The sequence below is a fragment of the Halichoerus grypus genome, chromosome 7 (genome assembly GCF_964656455.1).
Source record: "Halichoerus grypus chromosome 7, mHalGry1.hap1.1, whole genome shotgun sequence".
NCBI classification, from domain to species: domain Eukaryota; kingdom Metazoa; phylum Chordata; class Mammalia; order Carnivora; family Phocidae; genus Halichoerus; species Halichoerus grypus.
The window spans coordinates 97,947,153-97,969,702 of record NC_135718.1 but is presented as its reverse complement, the minus strand read 5'-3'; the positions used below and the strand labels follow the sequence as shown (position 1 = coordinate 97,969,702).

Below are 22,550 nucleotides of genomic sequence, written 5' to 3'. Positions count from 1 at the left end.
TCCAGCAGGGCTGCCCAAAATCATCTCCTGTCTGGGAAGTGTGTGAATCTCAGGATCACTCGGGCCTCATCTAGGCCCACCGGACTTTGCCAGAAGTGCAATGGAAATGTTTATTTGGATGCCGTACTTTACTCAAGTGGTGTGTCCTTTAAAATTTTATATGTAGATGAAATCTTATTTCATAAACCTTAAATCTTATTTTTGTAAGTTTTATTTTCCCATTGGCTTACGTTTTGGTATTTGTAAATCCTAGCTCCTTCTCAGAAATTTGGAGTCAATAAGGGCTTCCCAGGCTCTTTCCTGAGACCATGGTGTGGCCAGCCCTGCAGGCTATCAAGGACTGGCCCTGGCCTCACAATCAGCAGGGTTCAGGAATATACCCTGCTGCCCTAAAACACCCCCCCCAACCCCGGACCCCATTACAAACAGGCGGCCCCGCCTCCCTCCTGGCCCGCCTCCCTAGTGATCATCCTGTGAAGAAAGGAGGCTCTACCCTGGGTTCCTCTCTGCTGTCAGGGGTCTCTCCATTACCCTGAGCTGGAGGATCTCTGCCCTATCCCCAGCCAGCAGACTCAAGACTTAGCACATTTGTTTCCCTGGATTCTACCTGTTTCTACACATTTGACCTTCTCCCCCATGGATTTTCTGGAATGGTCCAGAAGACCCCACTCTTTCCATCCATTACTTTAAAGTTCTATCCATTTGCCATTCCCTGGCATCAGATCCCTTTATGTTGGCCCTTGCCGGGCTCTGGCCCAGATTTGCCGGGCACCTGCTTGGACAGTACTGGACCGTATCTCTGATTCTTACCGTGTATAGTAGGGCCGAGGATCTGACGAAAGAAAGCAGACTCAGGGCATCTACAGAAAGAGGCCTTACCTACATCTTTTTGTAAAGGGAACAGTTTGGCTAGTCTTTAAATAGGGCAAGCTGCGGTAAGAATGATTTGAACACATACTGGGGCACTTAAAAGTATTTACATCAAGCCAGAGCAGTGTGGTTTGGAGTCCTAATGACCCTGCCCACCCTCTGTGTGAATCACTGATCAGGTCTTCAGATTTTGCTTTCAGTTTTTGACACAACTATCTGTGTGGCTGGGACCCGTCCTGAATTCTCAGCCCTCTCTCCACGAAGGATAGAGCGCTCCATCCCCCAGGCGTGCCTTCCGGGTGAGGGCACAGCTCTGGGAGAGGGGATGAGAGAGGCAGGCTAGGGAGAGGGGCCATCTCAGGCACAGAGAAGTTTCCTTTCTGTTGAGAACCAACTCTGATGGCAGCTCACGTGCGTCCTCCCTTCCCCAGGACAACATCACGGCAGAGATGATTCAGGACTGCCCAGTGCCTGCATTTCTACCAACACGCCGCAGGGCTTTGGACCCAGACATTACCTTATTGTAACAGGGCAGATGGCTCCCTTCAGGAGGCTGGTCAAAGCTAACTGGCACCTCCTCTGTCTCCTGAGACCGCACGCCAGGGCTGCTGGGGGTGGAAGGTGGGCTCTGGAATGGTGACACCGCGGTCTTAAGTCCAGGACTCTTGGGCGAGGCCCCAGGTAGCAGGGCCGCTGGATCGAAAGCTAAATTGGCCTGCCAAGAAAAGGTGAGGCATTTCAAGTTGGGGTGGGGGACCCTAAGAGTTTCTGCTTGAGCTTGTTGGGTATGTGGCCTGGAACTGGTTGGGGCCAGGTAACCAGGTAATGTGAGGCTTTCTGTGTCGCTTCCTAACCAAGTATCCATTGCCCTGGTCCTGGAGGCACTGTCTCTTGCCACCACCCGCTCATACCCCATCCCCACCCCCCGCCCTCCAGAGCTGGATAAGACTGAGTCATGGTAAGAATTAAAAATATAGGGGCGCCTGGGTGGCTCAGTCGTTAAGCCTGCCTTCGGCTTGGGTCATGATCCCAGGGTCCTGGGATCAAGCCCCACATCAGGCTCCTGGCTCAGCGGGAAGCCTGCTTCTCCCTCTCCCACTCCCCCTGCTTGTGTTCCCTCTCTCACTGTCTCTCTCTGCCAAATAAATAAAATCTTAAAAAAAAAGAATTAAAAATATAAAACTACATAGCAATGCTGTGAGCCCGAGCCATGTTAAAAAAGCAGCATGTGATGAGTACCAAGGGGCAGGCTTGGTGACAGGAATTCAGGGCTGGGCGTTAAAGGAGGTCTCCCTCCCCACCCAAGTTCAAGCTGGAAAGTTCCCTCTGTAAGACTGCTTGCAAATAAAAATATATCTTGCTAGCTAGCAGGAAACTTGAGCTTTGAATTATGGACTACTCCAGGGAGGAAAAATCATACTTCATAACTCATCTAATAGAATATTTGGCTGAAAAGTCTAGCGGATGATGCATTTCTTAGTTCTTGGCTCCCCCTCCCCCCCTTCCCAACAAAGTAAGGTTCCTATGGGATCTGGCCAAATTGTCATCCTGTTGCTGACATTCTTAATGAGATTGAATGATTAGCGATCACAACCTTATTCTCAGTTGCTGTGCCTCCCAGAGAGGCTCCTTAATGATGGGGAAGGGAAGGGGAAGGAGACCAAGACTGTGGGGCACAGAGCACGTGGGAATGAATTTCTGGCACTCGGATGAGGGCTGAGATGGACTGCAGGGAGGCAAAGGTGAGGGTCCTGGCCTGCACCCCTGGGCTGGCTACGAGAGGGGATGTGCACATCTGGATCCCTTCTGAGAGATCCTCCTTATGTACATGAGATCCCTGCAGCCTCCCAGCGTGACAGGCAGCCCCACTCCTTCCCTGCAGCTGGAGGGCAATCAGGGCTTTTCAGTAGGAATTCAACTTCTGGGGAGCCCCCTCCCACACTGCACAGGGTAAGCTCATGACCAGAAACCAGAGATGCTTTTCTTAACCCCAAAGCAGGCTGGGGGCCAAATCCCTGGGCTCTCCCAGAGGTGGAATTGCAAAAGCTGTGGCTGCTTGTCTTGACACACCCCTAATAACAGCTTTGGAGCAAAGTTGATGAGCTGGTTTTCTTAGTTGGGCCCAGATGGGAGGATACGGTGCACAAGAGCCTTGCTGTTCTCCCGGGTGGTTGCACAGAGACCGTGGTGAAAGCCGGGGCAGCCTCCACAGGCCCCAGCCAGACCTATGCCAACCCTCCTCTATGCTTTAGCTCATGCTGGTCCCACATCAGGAGCACCTGCCTCCTTCCTTTCCAGCCACCCATCCTGGAGGACCGATTCAGGGTCTAGGCGTTTCATAAAGCATGCATTAATTACTCCTGTCCACTCTACTGTACTCTTGCTCTAAAATTCCTGAGCATAAATAAATAAATAAATAAATAAAAATAAAATTCCTGAGCAGTGGTTCTGATCTGGGGTGGGGGTGGGGGTGGGGGGGCAGTCGCGTCCCGGGGAGACATTTGGTAATGCCTAGAGATGTTTCCCACTGTCACAGCTTGTTGGAGAGTGCTGCCGGCATCTAGTGGGTAGGGACCAGAGATGCTGCTAAGCATCTTGCAATGCACAAGGCAGTGCCCTGCCACAAAATTATCCTGCCCCAATATTGCCCAGGTTGAGAAACCCCGATTTAGAGTAGTAGGAGTCGGGGGGTTACACACAATTTAGATCTCGGTATTTACTCTCCGAGAGTTTATGTCTTCTATTGTATCATGTGTGAAAAGTCTCGTCTCCTCCCAAAGACCGTGAGCTCAAGTTCAGTGCCACAAGGTTCATGTACACCCCCAGGAAAGCCAGCCAGTTACGGGCACAGTGGTGAGGGCTCTGGGCTCACAAAGTGATAGGTAGGGAGGCAAGCTTTCCAAACAACAGATTTGGCCATATCAGCGCAATGCCTAGCCGCTGAATTTCAGCCCTATGCAGAACTGAAATGGTTTGTAGGGGCATTCAGGCCTAGGGGGAGAGGACTTGGCTAGTCCTGGAGCGTTTCTTGCACTCTTTTTCCAGACTCTTGGGACACCCCATTATCCACCAACCACCATTAGCTGTTGACCACATGAGCTGGTGCTGGATGGAATCTTTATATTAGCCCTTTGCCCCTGGATAGAGCTCCTCATCCTTCACAGCTGCTTATCAGAGATCAACTCTTCAGGTGACAGCAGGTGCTACCCCCAGGAGCCCCGAAGACATGCAAATGTTGGATAAGAGATGAGGTGGGGTCAGAGTACCATTTTGCACTTACCTGAAGCTTCTCAATCAGAGGCGAGCTCTTCACCTTGATTTTAGGAGGATGGCTTGCATTGGGCGGTGATTTCTATAGAGCAAACGGACCAAAACAACCAAATGAGCGAGGTGAAGGGAGGTGGTGTTCTGGCTGGAGCTCACAAGGCACAGGTGGAAGAAAAGGGGCACAAGCTGGTGTCACCACTTTCCCACTTAGCTTCAGCTACCTCGTTCGGGCCTGGGCCAGCGTAGGCTCCCCTCCACCCCTCCCACATCCCACAGTTGGCAAGGCCACTTGAATCTATGAATCAGAGCAGGCAGGACAGACGTCTGAAACACAGGAGGCCTCCTGGTCCAGGAAGGATGACTTCATGGTCATTACGAGAGAACAGACCATGTCTGAGGGAATGAGATCGTCACCTCATGACCTTCAACAAAGTGAGCCAACAACAGGAGGGAATTCCAAAGAGAAAGGGCGAAATGACCATATGTTCTGTTTGCACAACTAAAACAAGAAACCACAGACCAAAGCTAAAACCTCACAGAGGTACAACTGAAAATCTTCCCTTGAACTAATGATATTTTGGAAAATCCCATCAATGTATTATTTATAGATTATCATTCTCCCAAACATTGACTATTCATTCTCATTAAGCAGACATTTACTCTCTACTACATTCTGGGCATTGTGTTGGTTATATGAAGATGAATATGATTTAGTCTCTGGCCTCTAAGAAGCGGTCAATGGCTAATACATATATAGAAAACCATACCTACGATCTGCTAGTTGGAGATATTTTCGTGATGAATGTACATCAGGAATCTTGTCTGTAGTTAATTTTATCTAAAAAAATGGACTCCTTGGGGGTGCCTGGGTGGCCCAGTCGTTAAGCATCTGCCTTTGGCTCAGGTCGTGATCCCAGGGTCCTGGGATCGAGCCCCGCATTGGGCTCCCTGCTCCGTGGGAAGCCTGCTTCTCCCTCTCCCACTCTCCCTGCTTGTGTTCCCTCTCTCGCTGTGTCTCTCTCTGTCAAATAAATAAATAAAATCTTTAAAAATAAATAAAAAAAAATAAAAAAAAAATAAAAAAAATGGACTCCTTGTTTTGTGTACAATCCCTGTAACTTGAGTCTGGGTCCACAGATACATTGATCTCCACACGCAGGAGTGATAAGAGTAATGATGATGGTGATGGAGGTGACTTCCATGGGGTTTAGGAAAGGCCAAGGCAGAAAACAGACTTGTCTACAGTTTGGAGACCCCACATATGTTTCCTGCCCCTGTGTCCTAGTGTACCTGAATCATAAAAAGAAGAGTAACACCCATCTCTTGGAGATATTCTGAGATATTTATTGAGCGAGATGATTGTACGTTAGTGATGGAAGGAGGAAGACTTACTCAGGCAAACTCCTTGTGGCCTTTTTAAGGCCCAACATTGAGGGAGAGGTGCGGAGTGGTACAGTTTCCAGCTGGGACTTGGGCATTGACAGGAGCCGGATGGGTGCCCTGGCCTCAGCCTCCTAACCAAGACCCAGGCAGGCGGGTTAGAATAAATGATTCTAGGGGCGCCTGGGTGGCTCAGTCAGTTAAGCGTCTGCCTTCGGCTCAGGTTATGATCCCAGGGTCCTGAGACTGAGCCCTGGGCTCCCTGCTCAGTGGGAATTCTGCTTCTCCCTCTGCCCTTTCTCCCCTGCTCATGCTCTTTCTCTCAAATAAATAATAAAATCTTTTTTTAAAAATGATTCTAAGGACTCTTCCAGCGTGAAGGCACCTCCGGCCACATGAGTTTACGCTGTCAGACGTATTCCGAGAGCAGTCTTGCAAGGAGCCACGTGTCCCTGAGGAGTACGGCTTCCAGCCCCGAATCAGTTGTTTTTAATTTCTGTGCTTTATGGTGAAATTTCACAGGAGCCAGTGTTTCTGAAGACACTGTTTTGGGAACGGCGGCAAGGATTCTGCTGACAAAGATCACTTTATGTAATACCAGAAACTCTTCTCTTCCCCAAGCGACCGCTACCTTCTGAAGAGAGAGGGGACATTCGATAACCAGCCTCTTCGCTATAGGACAGCACTGGGAACCCAGCTCCTGCTCGACGACGTCCGTGCTGATTAGGAGCGAGCCGCAGAGCGGGAAGGCTCCGCAATAGTGGCTGGTGCAGTTCCTGCGCTTGGCAGCAGGGGGCAGCATCTCCTTTGCCATTTAACAGGATTCCAGGCCAGCGGCCGGGTCTAGCACCATCCTGGGGGGCGGGGGGCACCTGCCTCAAGCTCTGGATGTATGCATATACGTCTACGCATGACGTTCCTGTAATGCCTAGAAATTACGAAGCTGATCTTTCAGATGGGAGTGCTTTTCAGCGCTTTTGCAGACGGCCATGCTAACTACTCTTGTGGTTGGGTCCTCCAGAGAGGAGTCACCCCACGGTCTCAGGCCTGAGCAGGCCTGGGAGGGGCAGGAATGAACAAGGGGTGCAAAGACCCTTCCCTGCACCGAGGAGTCGCCTGCCTGGGGCCGTGCCCTCCAGGCCCCCCTCCGAGGCTTCGGGAATTAGGGCTCCTGCAGGCAGAAGCCTCTCTCCAGCCCAGCCAGACAAAGCTGGTGGTTCTTCTTATTTCTATGTGATTTCCAAGGTGACAAGAACTCATCGATCCTGGAAGCAATGTCCTTCCTATGTGCATGCAGCCTGCCACTCCAGGCCAGACTTTTTCTTCTAAAATCCACCCTCCTATTCATCTTGCCCTTGGCTCCTAGAGCCCGTTTCACTGCCGGGTGGTGCCTCATGGGATGAACCTGTAGATTGATTTCTCCCAGAGCCACTGAACTAAACTGACTCACTCTGCTTTTATTCCAGGGAATAAAACGTCCCCATCCAGCCCCCGTCATCTGTCTGGTTAGTGTTCGTGTCCCCATTTCACAAATAAGGAAGCAGGCTCAGTGCAAGACAGGGGCTTCTCCAGGGCTGAGCCCGGGTCATCAGGGGGCAGCCTCACAGTAGGCTCCCAAGGGCCACGGCCTCAGCCTGTGGCCTGGCACCGACACCAAGCCCGGGGGCTGAAAGTCACAAGGAGAAGTTGACCCTCCGTAAAGAGAAGTTGTTGGAATGTATTTGGTCATAGCACTGGCTAATAACTCCATGAGGCCACAGAATCATAATGTTAGTGCTCGAAGAAATTCCAACAAAAAACTCAGTTTTTAAAAACTGTATTTCTTGGGATTCCCATTCCAGAAGAAGACACTTGTTCAGGGCCTGGGGGAGTAACCTCAGAGCAGTGGGGCTCTAGATGCCCCCACCCCACTTGACCGGCAGCAATGAATTTCCGCTTTCTCTGATGGGCTTCGGCCTGTAAGCCTTGGGTGGGAAAGGTTTGAAACTGTCGCCCTACTCCACACGTTCACTACCATAGATGCTCAAGGTCACTACCATAGGTGCACAAGTTCACACAGGTATCTAGTGTCTATCGTCAGGTTGCTGGTCCCCAAAAAGAAAGGAGGAGAGAGGTAACTGACGTGGGATTTGGGAACTGAGCTGTCTTTGCCTTCCTTGCTTTCTCTTGGGGTTGGTCTTCCAGGCTGGACGAGAGAACATGCAAGTTCATTTCTGGGGGACCGTGACGTGACCACGATGAAGGTTCATGGGCTGCTGGGAGGGGGCGCAGAGAAGTCACTCTTACAGCTGCGATGAGATAGATAAGGGTAGGTACCTACCCAGTCTGGGAATCTGTTGCTGGCTACGGTCTGTGATACCAGAGCTTTTCTTTTGTTGGTAACATCGGATATTTATATGTGAGGGCAACGAGGCCTCTGTGTGCTCTGATTGTCTTCCAGTGATCCAAAACGACAGCCAGTCTTTACAAGGATAGCACGAAACCACGGTACTCTCTCTCACGAGGCAAGTCTGCCTTATGTAAGTGTGGCCTCTCTTTCCAGGCGCCTTCTGCCCAAGGAAGATCACAGAAGTCGGACCTGGAGTGAAACATAACCTTGGTGACTCCTGAACCTGGCGTGGTAATACTCTATGGCCCGTTTGTTCTCTTTGTTGAAATTCTCCGGCTTGGAGAACAGTGCTCCAGTCCTAAACAAATCCTAAAGGAGTCTCCATGAGAAAGAGTAGAAAGGAGCCTGGTGTCTAAAGTAAAGGATTCCAGAAGCATTAAGAAGAGGAGCTTCATCCCTGAATCTGAAAGGGAGAAATTCCCTGTGCAGGTTCCAAGGCCTAAATGTGCGTGTTTTGTGCCCTCTCCTCTAGAAGGAGAACGCAGATCCATAACCGGCACCCCCTGAGCTCTGACACAGCACTTACCTCCTCACCGTTCTGGCCCAGCTCTACCTTGGGGGGGAACAGGGGGAGGGAGCAGGGTGGTTTCCTTCTTGTCGGTTTACAGGCTGGTGTCTAGAGGGAGGGGGACAGACACACAGAGAGAAAAAGAGAGAGAGCTAATCAGGCAACAGGGAGGAAGAGGAGTAAGTGGAAGCTGGTTTTAGGAATGTTCAGGGATGTCCAGAGAGAAAAGATGGAGGAGGGGTGACATGTCTTTAAGACGGACCCATTAGCCCTATGCATTAATTCTATTCCGCTGTCCACCCCTTCTGACTTCCAGGCTCCTGGCTCCTGGCCTGGTTCTTTTCTGCTGGAACATCCTCTCTGACTTGAGATTCACTGGCCTGAAACAACATCTCAAAATGACACCTGCTTCCAGCTTCCAAGCGTTGCTGGCACCTTAGGTCAACACTATCTTCTTCACCCTTTATGACATTGCTGTACTGTCTAGAAATTAAAGACTGATTTTTCAGATGGGAAAACAAAAGCACAAAATACTGCACCTAAAAAAGGCTGATGGCTGCTCCCTGGTTTGCCCCAAGGGGACCATCGCCCACCTTGGGGTGCAGTCTCCTTCCTGTCACTCCTCCTGAGCTCTGTATACTGTGTGACTCGGGAAAATCTAGCCCAAATCTCTCCAGCGTTGCGACAACCCTTTTTACACTGTCCTCTCCAACTGGATTCCCCTGGAGTCCGGTGGTCACTGGATCCCTGTCCTTCCTGATCCCTGGCCTCCCATCAGAATGCACTTCCCTGGATGTTTTCTCTTCCTCTTCAACTCTCAATTCGGAATCTGCCCCCCTCTCGCCTTGCCCCTGACTCCTGGACCCCGGAGCAGGAGCCGAGCATGGGCATCTCTGTATTCTGAGCCAGTCCAGGTCTGGCACATCTGGGCAGGATCTAAGTCTCCCACAGCCGATGATCAAGATGGAAATGAATCCAGACTCCCATGTTTCCAGCTCTCTGGCCTGTGTCTCCCCCCTGCCAGCCAGAGTGTAAGCCTCGCTCTGGTGGGGAAAGATTCTGCACAGGCCCAGCAGCCTGGCCACATTCCTCACATTCAGAGGGACCCCTCTCTGGCTTCTCTTCCTAATTTGGTAATTACCAAGCCTCCTCCCTCCCTCTCCTCTGGGCCTGACCCAGACTTCCCCTTCCTCCAGCCCCCTCCCAGAAGAGGGGCTCAGGCGCCGCCTGACTCACCTCCTTTGCAGTGGCAGCCTGCTCCCTGAACCGCCCGGCCAGCTGGGCCACCGAGGGGGGCGCCGAGTCATCCACATTGGCACTGGACTCTGCCGATCTGTCCTGGCAAACCGAGGGGAAGCGAAAGTTAACGGGCAAACGTGCACTCGGCTCTTCTCCATGTTGCTCCTGGGTGCCACTGAGCTGTGGCCTGGAGCAGGGAAGCAGGGACAACGAGGTATTTTAATAGCATCTTGCAATTGGCCCCAGCGTCCAAGGATTTTAAAAACCATCCAGTCAACCACCTTTAGTGCATTTTGACGATGCGCTCAGCCCTGGGTGTGGCTCCGGGGGTCTGGAGAGGAATAGACTGGGTCCTCCCGAAGGGGCACCCAGGGATCTGGGAAGTAGTATAAGCCCAGTGTTCCTCATTCTGCAAAGACCCAGACTGGAAAGGGGTATATCAGAGACGGCACAGGAGTCTCCTTCCCTTGGTCAGAAGAGGTCTTCAGAAATGGTGGCAAATGCTTTGGAAAGCAGGGCTTTAAGTGTATGGAACGGGGTAAGCAAATGCCCTCTATTGAACTTCGAACATGTATATAGGTCTTGTCTTCTCTACTTAAGTGAGTGCCTTGGACAAAGAAGCGTTCGGTACCTATTTGCTGAATTAATCAAGAAATAATCTGAGGGGCACGTAGCATGCAGATGAAAGCTGGACCGCCTGGATCCAACCCCTGGGTTGCTGCATCTCTTACTAGCTCAGTGACCGGGGCTAATGGCTTCACCTTTCTGTACCTTTCCGTGGATTGAATGATTCACTATCTGAAGTGCCGGGGCCAGGCGGGGCACACTGTGAAGAGCTTTGGAAGGCTTGTTGTTACTGCCAGCGGCGGGCTCCTTGCAAGAGCCCTTGTGCTGATTCACATTAGGTCCTCGCGTGATGCATTCCTGCTCTCCACAGCGTCCTCCCCGAGAGAAGCTCAGCCCTTTCCCCTTCTGCTCCTTTTTGCTGAAGGAACTACCTGAAAGTCAGGTTTCTCCAAGTTGGCTACAAGCATGCGTGGCCCCTGCTCTGCCACGGGCGCAGGTCACCGGTCCCTCCCTCCAGGTGCCTCCAGGCTCCCTGACGCGACCAAGACGCACCCTGGACACTGATCGCGCCCACGTGCCACTTGTCACCGAGACACACTCGGTGAGTCAGCGAGCGCTGTAAACGGCACCCCACTTCTGACGTGTGGCATGTGGCCTACATAACCACCTGGTTTCAGTATTTTTTAAATGTCCTGTCCTAGAGACATTAGGCTCTTGTTTTGGGGACCACGATGACGGCATTTCTTACACAGCTGCAAACGCCCCCTACCACTTCCCCTCCTCACGTCTAGCCTGAAACTGGGATTTGGGCAGCAGCAGGCCCGAGAAAGCCCACCGGGGTCTCTGCACGGGGCTCGTGGCCCACAAAGACAAGGCATGCCCCCCTCCGGCTGCAGGCCTGCACCCCTGGGCGCCACACGCACGTGCACGCAGGCTTCCTAGGCCCTCCTTTTTGTGCTAGAAGGTGTCTCCAACCTTTCTTATTTGGGTGCTCCCTCCAAAGTAAATGTCATCGGTCATGCTAGACCCTGGCTGGTTGGAGCAGGGGCAAGGCAAGCCCCAAGCCCCACTAACCTCTTGTTGTGAAGTGAAGTAAACGGAGCCGAGCTCTGTGAAGAAGGCTTTGTTTAGAGATGGGAAGGAGCGGCTGGAACACAGACCTTCAGATCCGAGAACAGGCTGTTCTGGAGGAAAGACCAGTTCGTCTTTACTGTTTCCTGCTATAATTCAAGGTCAAGCCCGTTCCAGCCTAAACACCCAGTGCTGACTTCGCATACAGATGTGGAAGGATTCACCTCCATTCAGGGAGCCAGTGTTCCCCATAAAGCTGGGGAAAAGCTGGGGAGCCTGAGCGCCCCCCCAAGTCGTGCCCCACTGGGCAGAGCTCCCGGGGCTCACACCTGTCTGCCTCCCACACCTGCCATGATAGGGGTGGTCACAGGCAAACATCGTGTCCTTTGGATCCTATGGAGAGGCTTTAGCACAGAGCCTCTAATGGAGCCACTCTTGGCTGATTGGTTTGTCCATCTGTCTAACTTCCTGCCCACATAACAGATCAGTCTCTCTGTCCGTTGCTATTTATTGCTCGGGTCCTGCTGACAGTGTACTTTACCTCCGCTTCGAAGGCACCAATCACTGGTGTGCAGGAAGATACATTCCAGATAAAAATAGAGCTGTACAGGAATCAAAAACTCCTCCCTAACTTCCTCGTCTCGAAACGGGGCCTGGCAAGGGGCTCAGAAGTGATAGAACTGGAAGCATTTAGGGCTTAAAAGCTGGGTTGAAGGAAAGATTATAAGACATCTGAGTTTGTTTTCCTGGAGCCCAGTGAATGGCTCTTCTTTAGAATGTCGAAGAACTCCAGAGCTTGTTGAAGCCTGGCAAATCCATTCACCACCAGCCCCTCTCCAGACTCTTATTCTGTGTTGTAGAAAACTGCCTTCTCCCAGCTGCCACACTGAAGCCCAGAGAGGGCAAGTAACTTAGCCAGAGTCACACAGTAGAAGCCAAACAGTAATCTATGAGACGCTTTACTCCAACACCTGCTAATCCAGCAATTGGTATCAGTTAGATAGTATAATTTGTGAAGGTGCTTTGAAAACTGTGAAGTGCTGTGTAAGAAGTGAAACTATTATTAGCCACTGGGTTGCACCGGTACAACGGGAGAAGCGGGGCCTTGGAGCTGGACAGAAGCCAACGCCTCGGGCTGCTTGAGGCTCCGCCTGGGTTTCTGCCTTGCGATTCTGGCAGGTACGGCTGCTGACCTCTAGCGCTTCAAAGGCACCCCGCCTCGGCTCCAGGTTAGCGAGCGACTCCTCTAGGTTTTTCTCCCGGCCCTGAGGCTGGTTTGGTAAGACCACCGTCTCACCTGGACTGAGAAAGACTTCAGGGTCCCTGCCTAGCCCCAGACTTTCCTGGGACCCCACAGCCTCCCTGGGATTAAGTGTTCTTCCTCTGTCCCCAAGATGCCCATAAAGCATTTAACACAGAGCCCAGAGCGTAGAAAGTCCTTGTCGAAGGGCGCTTTCTTCCCCCTACCCCCACATCCAACTTAGCTCGCAGGGGCAGGGCTGTACCTGTTCCCAGAGTCGCTGACACCCCAACTTACCCCTTGGGACCATGCCAGTCACAGGTTCTCCCCGGCCTGCCTCCAGCCTGGGTCTGAGTCACTGCTGAGACCTCAGTGCGTCCTGTCTTCTTGGGCTAATCTCTATGTCTTCAATCTGTTTTCTGGACTCAACTCCCTTTGTGCCTCGCTTTAGCTGACACTCGTCTTTCCAGACTGTGGGTCTCCACTCCATTCTCCTGGGCCCAGATCTTGCTCACCAAGCCCTCCCTGCCACGGATCCAGCCTGGCCCTGCCAGCCAGCTTGGAAACCACTCGTGTGGTTCCTGTCTGACTTTGCCGAGGCCAGAAAAAAATCACCTCTGGTGTTTACTTTCCATTTCTATGGGACTTTCTTCTGAGAACTGAGGAGTCCCTGTGTCTGGACAGCATGGAACTTCCCCCGAGCTGTTGCCATGTTGAGTAAATACAATCTGCATGCTGCTGATCATCCACATAGTGGAACCTTTGTGTACAGGCCTGAATCGTGGGCTCTACCTACCTCCCTGACTCTGCCCCGGGTTCTCCATCCTCCTCCTTGGTCCAACGTCTATATCTGACGCTGTCTGGGCCCTGGATTAGGGAAAAAAGGCACCAAGGGAGGCCTCTCCATCTACAGCTTGGAAGGAGAAGCAATGAGAGGACCAGCTTGGGGGCTGAGGAACCCCTGCTCTCGGCTCGTAGGAAGGTTCTCTTTGCTCACCAGAAACAGGCCAGACAACCGGAGCCTTGAAAGTATGGAGTATGTTTGCTTCTTTGCTCTTTTAGAACGACGACGGATCTTAACACAGTCCTTTAAGGGATTCACACCCTTCCAACATGACCATACTTAAACTGTCACTTCGAAAGGATCAACAGACTGTCTCTCTGGGATGCCACAATTGTTCCAGAGTTTTCCTTTACACTCCTACCTTATCCCTGACTCTTCAATTCACCCAACGTTCAGCCATTACCATCCTGGGATGATGCAAACGGCACTGGACCGGGAACCAGGAAGGCCCATTTGACCTACCTACATTCTTAGAGCACCTGCTTTGTGGGAAGCACAGTCTTTATAGCACTTGGTACACTTGCAGTAACTCTCAAAACACTTCTTCCTGGAGAGGAAACCACCCCAAGTTGCTGAGTGACTTGCTATTCAAGTCAGGAAGTGCCAGCACCAGACTTGTCTAGATACCAAAGCTCCAGCTCTTTCCAGACCAACATGCTAAGGAACTCTAGACCTTTCCTGGAAGGGTTAGCTTACTCAGTCATTAATATATTCTGTCATCAATAAACATCTACTGTTCTAGGCCCTGGGGTATCACGGTAAACAAGACAGAGTCCTCACACTTAAGGGGTTGCTCTTCCGGGGGGGGACATATACACAGGTAAATAAGAGGACTCGTTCAATGCTAAGGAAGAGATAAAATAGGGCATTTTATCTCTGGGGGTGGGGGAAGACATTTATGAGGAGGGATCATCTGAGTTAAATCCCAGCTGGGGAAAAGATGGGAGGAAAACTCTCCTGAGCAGAAAACACAGACAGAAACAAAGGCTGAGGGAGACACGGTGCGTAAGGGTGAGAGGGAGCCTGGGGGGCCACATTGTGGGAAGCAATTTGTAGTTTATTCTGAGGGCACAGCATGCCTTTCGGAGGGTTTCAAGGAGGGGTGTGAGCTAGGTCACACACAAGAGGCTCTCTGTGGAGGACGGATGGGAGTAGGGAGCAGAGAGACTAGGAAGAAGCTTCTGTAGGCGGTCCAGCTGAGTGCTAACAGTGGAGTGGCCAGGCTTGCAGCAGGCAGGGGTCAGAATGGGGTATCTGGGGGCACGACAGTGAGGAATTACTGATGCACTGGGTCTGGGGAACAAGGAAGGGAGCAGCCAAGGACGACTCCTGGAAGTTTGATTTGGACAACGGGATGCAGGGCTCTTTTTTCCTGGCTTGGGGAGAGAGATGTGAGTGAGGGTAGACGGGGGATGAACAGTTCTTTCTTGGTCGTGGAAGTTCAAAATGTCTGTAGACATCCAGGAGGAGATGCAGTAGAGGGACGCGAACGTAACCAAGTCCAGGGCTCAGAGGAGGTGTCCAGGCTGGACCCAGAACTTGGAAAGTCACTTGTTAGGGCTGGTATTCGCAGTCACAGGACGAGATGAAATCAGAGGATGCACAGAATAAGGAAAAGAGAGGGTCCACAGACTGAACTCCGGGCACCGAGCTGGCTCTCCTGTGGCCGCAATGCGGGCCTGGCAGACATTTTCCTGCAGGCTGCAGACGGGATATCCCGTGGGGGCCGGAAGAGCACTGTGGCTCAGGTGACAGACGGTGAGAATCCTGGGATGTCACCGCACAGAAAAAGCATCGCGTCCGCCCCCCGTGCTGCTGAGACCCTTCTTCACCATTTCTTGAACATCTGTAGACACCGCAACAGGTACTGGGATCACCGTGGTGGCCCTTAGAGGGTAACGGCCCTTTTTGGAGGAGGTGGGAATGGAGAGGAGGTGAAGAAGGGGAAAAACAGCAACAAGATGAGGCAGAGGAATAGCAACGGTTTATGTGAATGCTGATCAAATATTTCATGTAAGCCCCCAAAAGTCCCAAATATCCCCTACCTGCCCATTTGGAGGCTTTAAGGATCTGAAAATAGCAGGTCCTTGGCCTCTGAGATTCTCTCCCAGGGGAAACCCAGGTAAAGGACTGTGCTCACATGGAGGACTCACAGACCCCTGCCCCGGGGAGCGTGTCCCTCCTGAGGACCTTTAGGGCTTCCCACTTCCTCCCGGGATGTGGTTGCAGCCCAGCAGCGTGGACAGAATTTAGCAGCCCTCGGTCGGTTGGTGGGACACACTATGATACGTTAGTGGTCTTAGAATCAGTGTAGCCCACAGCCTCGGGTGCATGGCGGGTCATCCAGGAGCGGTCAGCTGGGTTAGTGGTGGTGGCACGGGCTGGGTTAGGGTCCAGGTGCCTTCCCAGGTCACAGCAGGGACAACAGAGAAGGGGGATAGAGATGTTCATCCCGAGTGCCATTATAGTGATAGGACCTTATAGATGTAATTTGGGAGATAAGATCTGTTAAATGTCTCTATCAAACCCATTACCTATTGGACAAGCATAAGGAAAACACATTTATTTTGAGTCTGGGCTCTAGTCTTGGATGTGGGTCTTGCTGACCCCCAGTTTCTTCATCTGTAAACAGAATTCTTAACATCCATCAGCCTTTGTTCCAACCCAATCTGCAACACGTGCCCTGTTTCCTGGAGGCTGTGCCATCATTCTCCCAGGGACACCAGGAAGTGGCTAGAATCCCCAGAGTCCCCACAAGATTCAGAATGAGCCCTGTCTATCACAGGAGGAGTGCACAGCTGGCGATGTTCTCATGCTCTGCGTGGGACAGTAGAGCACGGAGCTCAGGCTCGGAGCCAGACTGCCTGGGTTCAAATCCTGCCTCTGCATTTACTAGTTCTGTGGCCTTGGACAAGGTACCTAAATTTTTTGTGCCTCAGTTTTTTTTTCTTTTTTTAAAGATTGTATTCATTTATCTGAGAGAGAGAGACCGAGAGAAAGAGAGAGAGAGAGAGAATGAGCAGGGGGAGGGGGAGAGGGAGGGGAAGAGAGAGAGGGAGAAGCAGGCTCCCCGCTGAGCTCAAACCCAGGACCCTGGGATGGTGACCCAAACCAAAGGCAGACAACCGACTGAGCCACCCAGGCTCCCCTTTTAGTATATATGCTGCTCAAGTGAGCACGGTGCCTCGTTTCTATCTGTAAAATGGGGATGATAATGGTAGCACCTGTGATATATGGTCATTGGAAGGATTTAATGAGCTCATGCATGTAAAATGCTTAGAACGGGGTGTGGCATGAAGTCAGCGTTCCAGAATTGTTAGCTATTACCAAATGCTCGCTATGGGGCTGGTGCCTACTCTCGCTCTCCCATTCCCTTTGGGTCACCGAAGCCTCAGGGGGAGCTCCAGCTGGCTGAGATGTGCTCCCCGCTGTTTCCTGCACTCAGGAATCTGTTGCTCAGGTGGGGCCATCTCGACTCCGCCATTTTAGTTGGCTATCTTATTACCAAGGCAGACTCAACAGACACTCCATCACTGAGTGTTCAAACCATCCCTGAGAAACTGATGTGCACCGTAATGAGCGATTAAAACAATAAGCAAAGCTAAGTTTAATTTTATGCTTCTTAGGGTCATGACATAGGTCATGAATACATAAACATCCCAGCTGTCCAAAGCTCTGTGTCAAATCAAAAGAGTTGGATCAAAATATCAAGTCCACGGCCACTCACTGATGAATGCATAGGCAACTGTGGCATACCCATGTATTGGACTATCACTTGGCCATGAGAAGGAATGAAGTATTGATCATGCTATAGTGTGGATGAACCTTGAAGACATGATGATTGCTCAGTGAAAGAAGCCAGTCACAGAAGATCACATATCGCATGATTCCATTTATACGAAACGTCCAGAATAAACAAATCTGTGGAGACAGAGAGTAGATTCCCAGCAGTAGTAGATTACTCTGTCATAGATTACTACAGAGAGTTGTGGTTGTGTAGGGCTGGAGGGGAAGGGAAGACAAGGAGGTGGGGTAGTGCTAAGGCGTATGGGGTATCTTTTTTGGTGAGGTGACAAAAATGTTATAAAATTGACCATAGTGATGGTCGCACAATTCTGTGAATATACAAAAAACCATCGAATTTTACCCTTTAAGTGGATAAAAAAAATTGTATGGTATGTAAGTTCTCTCTCAATAGAACTTGTTGGTTTGGGAGTGGAGAGGCCAATGGAGAGAAACCAGCTCTGTTTCTATGTTCCTGACTTCCCTCCCGTCGTGTTTAGCATCCTCTATCCCCAGGTTTGGGCTTTGCCAGGCTCCCAGCACGCCTTACAGCTGCAGACCCATCTAAGGAGGCTCTTCCAGCTTGCTGCTGGACGGGCTGATTATGCAGCCTTATAAGTGTGTGAGGAGGACAGAATGAGTTTGATGGTCAAGCACCCAGGGAAGGGCCTGATACTTAGGAGGCACTCAATTCATGGTCGTTCACTTCTTTACTCACTCAGTGAATATCTACTGAGCATCTTTCATGTGCCCAACACTAGCTAAGTGTGGGGATATAAAGTTGAAAGTTCATGGTCCTGCAGCTCAAGGAGCTGAAAGACAGAATAATAAAAATCACCATAATGCAGAAAGACCGTGGCTGTAATTGGGAAATGCATGTCATTGCCGTGGAAGCTTAGGAGAAGGGGCACTTAGGTTTTGTGAGTGAATCAGGGAAAGCTTCATGGAGGAAGTGATGCTTAAGCAACCTTGAAGGGTAAATAAGAGCTTGGCAGGAGGGAAGGAAGGAGTGGGGGGAGAGGGAGGAGGTCATACCAGGCACAGGAGCGGACTGGCAGGTGCAAAGTGTCAAAGCGTGGAAGACGAATATGTCTTTGGGAAACTTTAATTGGTTCAATATGGTCTAAGTGGAAAGGGGATGAAAGAGAGGAAGAGAAAGAGAAAGACGTGGCCTGTCCAGGCGGAGGCAGATCCAGGTTTTAATCCGGGCGCTAGCACTTATGTCTCAGCCGTATGGGTGACCTTGGGCAAACCTTATGTCTCTGAGTCTCAGTTTCGTTACCTGTGATATCAGGTTGATAATCCCTGTCTCGCTGTGTTGTAATGAGGAAGACACGAGATGACAGGGGCCCTCAGAGCCAACACCTGCTGTGAGCGTCCTCTGTGCTCGACCCTTACCTCCCGGGACGTGTGCAAGAAAGCCACGGTGCTCCGGAGGTGCTCCGGAGTGTGGACTTTAGTCCCCAGGCGATGGTGAGCTAATAACACACGGTGGAGAGCTACAGGCTTTGTCGTATAAGGGGATCCCTCTGGAAGCAGATGGTACACTAGCATGTATTTCCACCCATTCTGCAGTCCTTGGGCGACAAAAGGGATTTGCCGCTGCTCTTTGAAGGCGGGGCTGTTGAGAAGGAAAGTGTGTTTCCATCATCATCTTCTTCCTCCTCTCCTCCTTTTCTTCTCCTTCTCCTGATTATGATTATTGCTTGCTACCACCTCATGCAGGGAGCGCTTGGAGGCTGGCTGGTAAGGCCACTGGGTAGGTCCTGAGCATAGTCTTGGATCTGCCCCTTTCCTTGTGTGACTTTGGTCAACTCACATGGGCTCTTGAAGCCTCGACCTCCTCATCTGTACAGTGGGAATAATGCCCGCCTCCCCTTCCTCATGGGATAGTTGTGAGGCTTTACAGACATGATGGTGAATGCACACTGGGTGGAGGAGACAGAAATGGCCACAATGGGGGCTGCCTGCCCCCAGAGTTTATGCGCTACTGGGAAACAGGGACAGTTAAAACATATTTAAAGTGTAATAGATCTGCATGGTAGGCAGAATAATGGCCCGCAAAGACGTCTGCATGCTAATCCCTGAAACCTGATATGATAGGTTCCATGGCAAAGGAGAATGAAGGTAGCAGATGAAATTAGGTTGCTAATCAGCTGCCCTTAAAATAAGGAGATCGTCCTGAATGAGCTGGGTGGTCCCAGTGCAGTCAGGTGGCTTCCTAGATGTGGCAGAGTGGGGTGGAAGGGGGCTGAGCGTCTGAGCGAGTGAGGCTGTGGGGAGGGCCCAATCCATCCCCGCTGGCCCTGAAGATGGAAGGGGGGCCACAGCGGAGACAGGCAGGCAGCCTCAGAGCTGGGAAATCGCGAGGAAGCAGTTTTTCCCCTAGAGCCTCCAGAAGCAACACAGCCCTGCCAACAACTTGATTTTAGTGCAATGAGACCCACGTCAAACTTGTGACTGCTGGCCTGCAAGGTGATAGACTTCCACTGTTTCAGCTACAGTTTGCTACGTCGGGGAAAGACTACAGCGAGCCGGCCAAGGCTTGCTGAGCAGCCCCCCTCTGTGCGCTCCGAGCTGTGGGCACGTAGTTTTGAAGACAAGGTGCCTGCTCTCACTGGGACCCACATTTGGTGGAGGGACCGGCAGTGAACAAATGAGCGAGTGAATGCAGAGTATGGGAGTGGTGCTAATGTCCTGAGGGGGCGCTGGGCGCGGCTTTGGTGCTTGTGGTCACAGGACACCTCCCTGGGGGGGGGGGAGGAGGGAAAGAGGAGGAGAAGGGGGGAGAGGTGACATTGAGTTGAGGATGCTGTGATTGGAGAAGGCCAGAGTGAAAAGACAGCCTGGGCAGCAGCCTGGCCAGAGGCATCTGGGAAGGCTTCCAGGAAGAAGCACCCACCTGGCCAAGCTTGAAGGATGAGCACAGCTGGTCCCTCTCCCCCCGGGGAGAGCAGGATGTGTGAAGGCTGTGAGGCCAGGGGCGGCTCAGGAAGCACAAGAGGTCCCTAAGCCTGGTGCAGGGCTTGAGGCGTGAGGGATGAGACGAGCAGCCAGAATGGGAAGGGCCCTCTAAGCCAGGGCCCTGTTCTAAGGGCCATGCAAAGTCATCAGAGCGTTTTAAGCAAAACCACTGGATTTATTCTGATGCTCCCTCTGGCTGAGAAATGGATGGGCTGGGGACAGGGAGCCCAGTTTGGAGGCTGTTGCCATTGTGATAAAAGGGGGACAGTGAGCACATGGACAACCCACCGCTGCCCACAGAGGTGGACCCTGGCCCTGAATGATGCTTTCACTGGGCCAAGCCTCCTTGCTGCTTCTGGATCTGCCAGGGGAGCCATGAGGTGAATTTGGGAAGAGCGAATATGGAGGAACGGGAAGGGGGCTGAGCCCTGAGAAACGTTGAGGGCCGACAACTTCTGGGGGCAGTGGCCAGGTTAACAGAAAGTCTGGTGACAGGGGGCCAAAGGGTTTGAAACTCGGCTCCTGCTACAAGGTGATGGTGGGCAAAGGCTGCAAAGAGAGGGAGAGGGTGCTGGGGTGAGGAGGTGGCCTCCAGGCTGGGCTTCCCACACACTGTCACCTGTCCCCGCCCCTCCTCCCACAGTGGGGCAGAGGAGCAGGTCAACCCCAACCTTGTCCGTCAGGCAGCCTCTGAACGGCGGGCCTTCTCTTCGCTTTTGTCCTTTCTCTGTAGGGCAAAGGGGGAGAGCGTGAAAGAAGTGACTGCCGAGCCGGCAGGGGTGATTTAGGGGGTTTCGCCCACCGAGGCCGACGCATCAACCTGCCATCCTTGGCTCCTCGAAGTGAGGCCAGGAATGCCCTCCCCTCTACCCCTCTCACGCTGCTTAGTCCCACGGTAAAGCCAATTTCACTGAGGGCCCCTCGAAGTCTGGCGGGGGGGCAGGGAGCCACCCGGGCTAGCGGCAGCCACCTGAGCCACTGCGAGTACCCCCCCCCGGGGAGGCATTTCTGCTTCCTGAGTGACAGTGACTGTCAGCGTGTGTCCTGGGGTCTGGGACATGTGTCCTTCGGGCCGCAGCAGAAAGCCGAGACATACCTTCTAAGTTTAGAACAAGTCACCCGAGGACCCGGGCCTGCCCCCCGTCAGCCGCAGTCTCTCCTGTTACAGCAGCTCCCCTGGCCTCCCGTCCTCCCCCCCAGGCTAAAGCTGGACTCGCCACAGGGACACCCTCCAACGCTCTGTGGGTTAGGTCACCATGGGCAGGGCGCAGTGCTGGGCCCTCTGCTCCCTCCTGTTGTTTTATCACATCTAGGACTCATTCATTCATCCACCCATCCTTCCATTCTTCCTGTGCTCCGGGCCCTGCGCTGGGATATGACAACGAACCAGAGGACACTGGCCTTTTCCTCACGGAAGCTAGTGAGGGAGCCATGCATTCGACAACCATCCTTAGTTTTACCCCCAGTTTATTGTTCATCAGGGCAGAAAATGATACAGAGGGAAAGGACTGGGGGAGAGAAGTAGAAGGGACGCAAGCAAGGTGTGTGTGGAAGGGAGGGAGTAGCCAAGAGCATTCCAAGGAGAGTTGATACAAAGGCCAAGAAACCAGAAGAACAGGTGTTTGAGAAAATGAAAGGAGGCTGGAGCTCAGAGAGCTGATCCAGTGCCCACAGTTCTGTAAGCTTGTCTCCTTCTGCTGTAATCTCTGAGCACGGGGACCATGTATTATTCATGCCCCCCCCCCCCCAGCCTATTGCCTGGCCCATAGTAAGTGCTCAATAAATGCCAGTAAATGAGTGAATGAAGAAATGAAGGGTGCTGCAGGATTAGCCAGCACCCCTGGGCTGACATTGTGAAAGCTCCATAAATATAGATCAGGACCTTGAAGTGAAAATGGAAACAAAGTGTCAGCCAGGGTTGGCTCTGGGCTTACCACACTTGAATATTTTCATTAAGGCTCATTGACTCATCCAAGGTCACTGGAATAGTAACTAGAGGGCAGAGAATGAGATCTTCCTTGCTGGGTCTAATACTTAGCAATCTGAGCCTCCGGTCTCTACTCGAAGCTAGGTAATCCATCATAATTTCAGGTTCCCATCCCTGGGTATCTGTCGTCTCCAGTTTTAACAACCCAATTTATCCTAAAACATGACATACCTAAAACACACTTACATGTGTCTATTTCTGTATCTAGAGTGGTGGAATCTTTGCGTTGGCTGTTGATATTTTCAGACACATTTCCTCAAGGAGCAAACTGAGGCAAAGGGAGGCACGAGTCCCTTGTCGAAGTAGAAGGACATCTGCCCTAGTGGATCTGAAATCCACAGCCCTGGTCTGGGCTCTGCAGCTGTCCTCCCCGCCTTTGCTGCCTGGGCCGCTCTAGGCAGAAGTCCCCAATCTCCGTGCATCAAAGACACGTCATGCGTG

At 51.9% G+C, this 22,550-nt stretch overlaps 1 protein-coding gene across 3 annotated transcripts in view; it reads right to left on the bottom strand.

Moving 5' to 3' along the window:
- Positions 1-22,550, bottom strand: part of RCSD1 (RCSD domain containing 1) — a 63,556-nt gene that overhangs the window by 9,144 nt on the left and 31,862 nt on the right. For 2 of the 3 annotated variants that reach the window (XR_013449817.1, XM_036076755.2), the window contains exons 2-5: positions 9,651-9,752; positions 8,433-8,522; positions 4,151-4,222; positions 1,388-1,585 (exon numbers count right to left, since the gene is read on the bottom strand). Coding sequence is in view for 1 of the 3 variants with exons in the window: in XM_036076755.2 (XP_035932648.2) it covers positions 1,388-1,585; positions 4,151-4,222; positions 8,433-8,522; positions 9,651-9,752 (462 nt within the window). In the remaining 2 variants the exon portion in view is untranslated. The remainder of the gene's footprint in view (positions 1-1,387; positions 1,586-4,150; positions 4,223-8,432; positions 8,523-9,650; positions 9,753-22,550) is intronic. The other variant, XR_013449818.1, reaches the window with a different exon arrangement.